Source organism: Mandrillus leucophaeus, unplaced genomic scaffold, assembly GCF_000951045.1.
Source record: "Mandrillus leucophaeus isolate KB7577 unplaced genomic scaffold, Mleu.le_1.0 Scaffold1, whole genome shotgun sequence".
NCBI classification, from domain to species: Eukaryota; Metazoa; Chordata; class Mammalia; order Primates; family Cercopithecidae; genus Mandrillus; species Mandrillus leucophaeus.
The window spans coordinates 12,049,798-12,056,766 of NW_012098097.1; the positions used below are offsets into that span (position 1 = coordinate 12,049,798).

The window sequence follows — 6,969 nt, forward strand, 5'->3', positions numbered from 1 at the left end:
AAAAAAAAGAGCAATTCAGCAGGATGAAAACTTTTCTTGGGTTGGCTTAACACTCATCACTACGAGATAGCCCTGGGAGAACACTCCTCCTATTCCGGAACGTGATTCCCAGAAGAAATCGTTGAGTGTTCTCTGAAATGAAATGCCAAGGAATCACGAATATAGTGTCCCTTTAGACATAGGGTTTGGAGAATATGTGGACCCTTCACCCCACGTAGGAGCCCCAGACTCCTCATGTTAAAAGCTTCCACCTCTGGGAGCATCAGAGATGGGGCCAGGGGGTCGGGGGCCTCCTGCCTCGTCCAGTGGTAGAACGAAGGGAAGGAGGGGACTTGTGACTACACTTTTTTCTCCTTTCCTGACGTCTGCCCTGAGTTAACCAAGATGTGCACTGGCTCTGCTCACCAGCTGTGCATGCTCTGTGCATGCTTGATAAACCAACAGTAGAAACCGGGCCTCCAGCAAACCCAGTTTGGGAACCTTGGAACCCCTTGGCAGTTCCCAGGGACTCTTTGCTGGATTCCATTTGTAAGTGACACAGATAGGCTTTTTCTTTTCTTTTTTTTGGTTTGTTTGTTTTTTGTTATTTTTGGCCTGGGCAAGCAGGTGGGGGTGACTATCTTCTAGCCCCCTTGCAGTTAAAGCAGATCCATGCAGCCAGGAGGCAGAAGTGGCCACTCCAGTGGTGTTTGAGGACAGATGCTGGGCAGGTTGGTCGCCCAAGTTTAACCCAAGGTGGGAGGAATGTGGCCTCCGTACCTTCACCGTTCCAGAATAATGTCGTTTCAGCGCTCAGTAATTTGACATCGATTGCTTCCAATTCTGACTTTATTAGTAGAAATTCTACTGCCTTCACTGTAGTTTTTATCTGCAAAACAGAGGTTACAGGTTTTGTTCCCACTCCAACCAGATTTTAAATTGTTCTCTGGGAAGGACTTTTATTCCTCAACACCAACTAATACGGTTTGGATCTGTGTTGCCACTCAGGCCTCATGTTGAATTATAATCCCCAGTGTTGGAGGTGGGGCCTAGTGGGAGAAGACTGGATCATGGGGACGATGATCTCAGGAATGGTCCCACTGTCCCCTCGATGCCGTTCTTGGGACAGTGAATGAATTCTCATGCAATCTGGTTTTTAAACAGGTATAGCACCTCCCCTACTTCTCTCTTTATCCCACCTCCTGCCAGGTGACGTGGCTGCTTCCCCTTTACCTTCCACCATGATTCCAAGTTTCCTGAGGTCCCCCCCGGAAGCAGAAGCCACTATGCTTCCTGTACAGCCTGCAGAGCCATGAACCAATTCAACCTGTTTTCTTCACAAATTGCCCAGTCTCAGGCTTTGAGTTTTTTTTTTTGAGATGGAGTCTTGCTCTGTTGCCCAGGCTGGAGTACAGTGGCGTGATCTTGGCTCACTGCAACCTCCGCCTCCCAGGCTCAAGCGATTCTCCTGCCTCAGCCTCCCCAGTAGCTGGGACTACAGGCACCCACTACCACACCCAGCTAATATTTGTATTTTTAGTAGACACGGGGGTTCCACTGTGTTGGCCAGGCTGGTCTTGAACTCCTGACCTCAGGTGATCCACCCGCCTTGGCCTCCCCAAGTGCTAGGATTACAGGTATCAAGTATTTCTTTATAGCAATATGATAACAGCCTACTACCCTAACCGAGCCAATGATGATTCATGTTTCTGTTTGGAAATCGTATTTCAGGACACTCCAACTTTTAGAATGACTTTTATCCCTGAGGATTTATGTACACAGCTACTGTTTTTATGTTATAGTATTCCTCTTTCTAGCCCATACCACAGCTAGTTGAGAATCAACCGTGTATATGTTGGTTCAAAAGTAACTGCCGTCTTTGCCATTACTTTTAATACATAAATCCTCGGTATATAATCCCAAACTTTCTCTATTTGATACCTTTTTATGATTCTAAGCCAAAGAAATATATGTGGATCACTGAGCATTTCTGGGCTCAGACCTTTTCCCTTGGTCATAAATCTAAAGCTCAAAATCTTTTTTTCTATTTAAATAGAAAAAAATAGCTGGGAGTGATGGTACATGCCTGTAGTCCCAGCTACTCAGGAGGCTGAGCCAGGAGAATCGCTTGAACTTGGGAGGCAGAGGTTGTAGTGAGCCGAGATTACACCACTGCACTCCAGCCTGGGTGACAGCACGAGACTGTCTCAAAATAAATAAAAATCATGTAACATAAACCAAAGCCCAGTGGGAATAAGATATCCATCACCAGCTGTTCTGAGTCACCACTATCTTTGCTGCTGCTAATTGCATGAATAATGAAGACTGGCTTGAACCATGTTTGAATATTAAAACACACTCATTTAATTCTGTTCCACTTGGAGATCTTACATCAGCAGTTGTTGGGTGACGACAAATGCTGGTGTAAGATCTCCAAGTGGAACAGAAGAGGAGGGCAGGACAGAGATCTCTGACTCTCTGGCTCACTCATTTATCCCAAGCACATACACATAGCAGGTATTCAGTAAGTATGCAGTGAATGAAAGAATGAATTTGAGTGAATGGGAAGATTTCCCAGGAAGAGCCACATCTCTGAAACACAAAAACTGAAACTTGACAAAAAACCAGAAGAAAACCAAGCTGCATCGGGAGCACCAGCTCACCTCATTATACCAGCCAACGATCAGCTCCAGGTTGCCCACAAACTTCCGGAAAGTTTCGTTCTCTGAGAACAGACTCTCTGCACTGTCTGGAATATCTTTCTGTTGCTGGAAATTCAAATACTTGACTTCTCTCAGAACTGCCACCAACTAAATGACAGATGAAGATCAAAGAACATGTCAGCAGGTCATGTCAACAGTGCCATGTTCAAGCAAAAGAAATGAGCATCTGCCCTGGGATGTTTTGACAGCCTGGGGGATCTCAAAGTTGGTGAGAGGCAGTGGTTGCTGGCAGGACCAGGAGGTTTTCACCCTGTTGGCTGATCCTGAGACAGAAAGCACTGACATCATCCTCATGGGTGGATGAGCTCACCCTCGTGGATGACATCGTCATCACCATGGGTGGGTGACATTATCCTCATGGGTGGATGACCTCATCATCACCATGGGAGGCTGACATCGTCCTAATTTTCTTATCTCTGTCCTCTCCTACCTACTACCCCCAGGAGGTTTGGAGTAAGACTTCGGGTCTTCACTTGTGTCCTCCTCCCTAGGATCTAACCTTCCCTTTTCTCTCTTCTTTCACCTGGTTATGACCCAAGAGATCAACAACAGGGACATCCCTTCCAACAGTGCTTCTGGCCACAAAGCTATTCTCAAAGTTGAGATAAGCTCCATGTTGCTGAAACCCCTGGTCACATCACAGGCCTCATCTCATGGGATCCCCAGCAGCTGGCACTCTTTCCTCCTGGGCACACAGTGTCCTCCTGGCTTCCAGGACACTACACATTCCTGGTCACCATTATTAGTCTTTTTTGATAATCTCAAGATGTCCATGATGGGAAGCCATAGAGCTTGGTCCTTCTCAATTTACTCTCAGTTGAATGAGGTGTGATGTCATCCAACATCATAGCTGCCTTGACCAGCCAGCCCATTTGTTTGTCATCTCCACTGAATAAGGTGTGATGCCATCCAGTGTCACGGCTACAAGTACCATCTCTGTGTGGGTGGCTCCCACATTTATATCTCCAACCCCAGCCTCTCTCGTGACTTCCAGACTTCTGTATCCACTCGCCTACTCAGCTCCTCTGTTTGGATGTCCAGGTGACATCTCACACCCAACAAGGCCAAAGCAGAGCAGCCCATCTTCCCCTGTGGCCTGCCCCACCTGCCCTCTTGGCTGATGGCAATTTTACCCGTCTACTCACCTGACCCCAAAACACTGGGATTGACTCCCCTCTTCCAATCGCGCTCCATTTCCAACCCACTAGGAGTCTCCATGGCACTATGATCAAGTCCAGAAGCTCACCACCACCTTCACTGCTGCCACTCTGGTTCCAGCCACCACCTCCCAGCTGTCATCTCTTGCCTGGATTGTGGCAACAGGCTCTTGATTTTCCTACAATTTCCCCCAGCCCCAGCTCCCTTCAATCTACACACCTCACAGCGTGGAGAAGGGTCCTTTACAAGTAGAAATCTAATCACAGCACTCCTCTGCCTGAAACCCTGCAGGGGCTGCCATCTTGCTCAAACCAAGCCCCAAGTCCCTCTGTGGCCCATGGGGCCCTTCCTCATCACTCTCACCTCTTCTCCTACGACCTCCCCTTTGCCCACTCCCCCGCCCCACTGGCCTCCTTGCTGCTCCTGGACCTCACCAGGCTCTCATGCCCTCTGGCCTTTAGCTGTGTGCTCTGCTGCAAGGCTGTCCCTTCCATCTCTGCTCAGTGGCACTCTGACCTCCCACAAGTCTCTGCTCACATCTAAACTTGTACCTGCCCCTTCCACCAGCTCTACTGATCTTCTTAACCTGCCCTTCCTGCTCTTCCTTCTGTGGAACCTACTGCACCTTCTACAGTATCACATGCTTGACTCCCTCGTGAATGCTAACTGATCATCCTCCCTGCCCTCCTGCCGGGAGGTCGGCTCCAGGAGGGCAGGACAGACAGATCTCTGAATCTCTGGCTCACTCATTTATCCCAAGCACATACACACAGTAGGTACTCAGTAAGTATTCAGTGAATGAAAGAATCAATGTTAGTGAATGGGAAGATTTCCAAGGAAGAGCCACATCTCTGGTTTCCCTGCCTTGCTGCGTGTAGGTTGGGCAGCTCTGGGGCTGTGATTGTAGGATTTGGGTTCCGTCTCTGTTCTTCTGAACTTCCTGGGTTTTAGCCACGGAACCCACATCCCAAAGCCCACGAGTGTGAATTCTCCCCAGCGTGCCTGCCTTGCCCAGCCAGCGCATTTGTATAGATTCAGCAAATACTTTTCTTCCTCCCAATTTTAAACTGATGTTTCTTCTTGCAATCACATGAACGCTTTCAAGAAGATACTCATTGAAACTACTGTCAAAATTGCTTCTGCTTTGCCTGTCTTAAATATACCCCGGACATATTTAAAAAGTGAAGCTTTAGGCTAACTATGATATAAACATCGACCTCCAGGAATCCGCGCTGAGGGAACCTTGGCAGGCCCTGCCCCCAGCTCCCAAGGAGCCTTTGACGGGTGCCCACTCCTGGCACCCACCGCTTTGCTGAAGTTGACGTGGATGAGGTTGTTGGAGGCGTCCCGCAGAATTAGCGGCTGCCCCAGGTTGAAGTGACAGTCCTGGTCCACGCCCGCCACCCACTGCTGGTAGATCTTCTCGCGGTGGGACCTCAGCAGCTCCATCATCTCGTCATACTTCTGATAAATCAACTTGGCCTCCGCTCCAGACATGACCCTGGAATCAGAGTGGGAAGGTGAGGCCCCATGGACATCTCCTGTGGGGTCTCTTCGATGTGTCCCATTGCTGTTGCCTGATCGGGGGTGCCGAAGTGGCCAGCCACCCATTTACTCAAGGCTCACAGACTGAATATGCAAACAAGCAGTGGCCAGACCAAATGTTCAAACGGAACTCGGACCTGCAGTCTGCAGCCACTGGCCCAGGAGGCCAAAAGAGAATCCATGTAGCAACCAGCTCCCGACTGCCAGCCCCTCTCCAACTCTCATTCTCCCTTCCAACCTGGGGTCAAACAGATGAAAGCAAATATGCCCCCCACACGACTGCATAAAAGCCTCCCCCCTGCCCGGTCAGCTGCACCGGCCTCCCCAGGCCAAAACCTCCAGCCGGGCCTCCCCTGCAGCAGTCCCTGCGTCCACCATGAAGCCCCTCTGGCCCGGCTGTCTGGGAGCCTCGGCCAAGTGCACGCAACAGTGGCTCAGCCGACAGCACACACAGCCTCTGCCTGTTCCTGCTGGGTGGTCTTCACGTCTACCAGGCTGGTGGGCAAGGATGGGGACCAGCCAGCTTCCCCCTGAGCACTCCCACCGAGAAGGCGTTCAGGGAAGGAGGGAGGAGCCGACAGGGTCTCTTCTGGGCTTTTGCTCTGGGAGGTAATGGTCTAGTCGACAGGAGGGTGGTCCGGCTCAGGGCTGGGGAAGTCCCTCTCGCTCTCCCGCGCCATGGAGGCGGGGTGCCCGCCCCTGCCTGCCCCCGGCCAGGGCTGTGACTCACGGGTGTTCGATGTGCTTCAGGTGTTTCAGGGACACCTCCAGCCTCTCCTGCAGCTCCAGGCTCCACTTGAGCTGCCCGGCCACAGGAGGCATGTTTCTGTGGATCAGGGGAATTTTGCCCTCCTCGGAGGCTGCCATCTGGGCATCATACAAGATCTTGGCGTTGTCCAGCTCAGCGTCAAACAGCTCCAGCATGACTGAATACCTGGGCACCACCTTGGCAAGAATCAGGGGCCGCTCCAGGAGGCCCCCACACATGTACAGGAGCTGGGGAGAAAGGAGAAGGGGGCCTCTTCGCCTGAGTCCTCTCCCCTTCCCCAGCCTGTGGCTGTGGACAGAACGAGCAGGGCCAGCCTTCAGAAGCAAGAGAATGTGCACCTTGCCAAAACAAACGAATCCATCGGAACCTTTCTGTGTGTGTCAGCTGACTCAGTGGGTGCCTCTATGCTTTTCCCATTGACTTAGCCCGAGTCTGCAAATACTTGACTTGTAATCCCACAGGACGAATAAATCCAAGACCTACGAGAGTTTTTTCTAAGCCCAGGAAAAATCAGAATTCTGGTAAGGAAGATTCAAGCAATGAAAGAATAGGCTGAGTACCATGGCTCACGCCTGTAATCCCAACACTTTGGGGGGCCGAGGCAGCAGGATCATTTGAGCCCAGGAGTTCGAGACCAGCCTGGGTGACATAGCAAAATCCTGTTTCTACAAAAAAAAAAAAAAAAAAAAACAAAGAATACATGAAGCTAACTGGGTCCAGTTTTTGTATTCTTTTGGGTGCACCCTTAGAGTTCCAGCTACTCAGGAGGCCGAGATGGGAGGATCACTTGAGCCC

At 50.5% G+C, this 6,969-nt stretch overlaps 1 protein-coding gene across 1 annotated transcript in view; it reads right to left on the reverse strand.

Annotated features, from left to right (window-relative positions):
- Positions 1 to 6,969, reverse strand: part of DNAH17 (dynein, axonemal, heavy chain 17) — a 172,697-nt gene that overhangs the window by 149,405 nt on the left and 16,323 nt on the right. Inside the window, exons 12-15 of the mRNA XM_011966878.1 lie at positions 6,136 to 6,401; positions 5,166 to 5,361; positions 2,643 to 2,789; positions 760 to 868 (exon numbers count right to left, since the gene is read on the reverse strand). Of these exons, the coding sequence (XP_011822268.1) occupies positions 760 to 868; positions 2,643 to 2,789; positions 5,166 to 5,361; positions 6,136 to 6,401 (718 nt within the window). The remainder of the gene's footprint in view (positions 1 to 759; positions 869 to 2,642; positions 2,790 to 5,165; positions 5,362 to 6,135; positions 6,402 to 6,969) is intronic.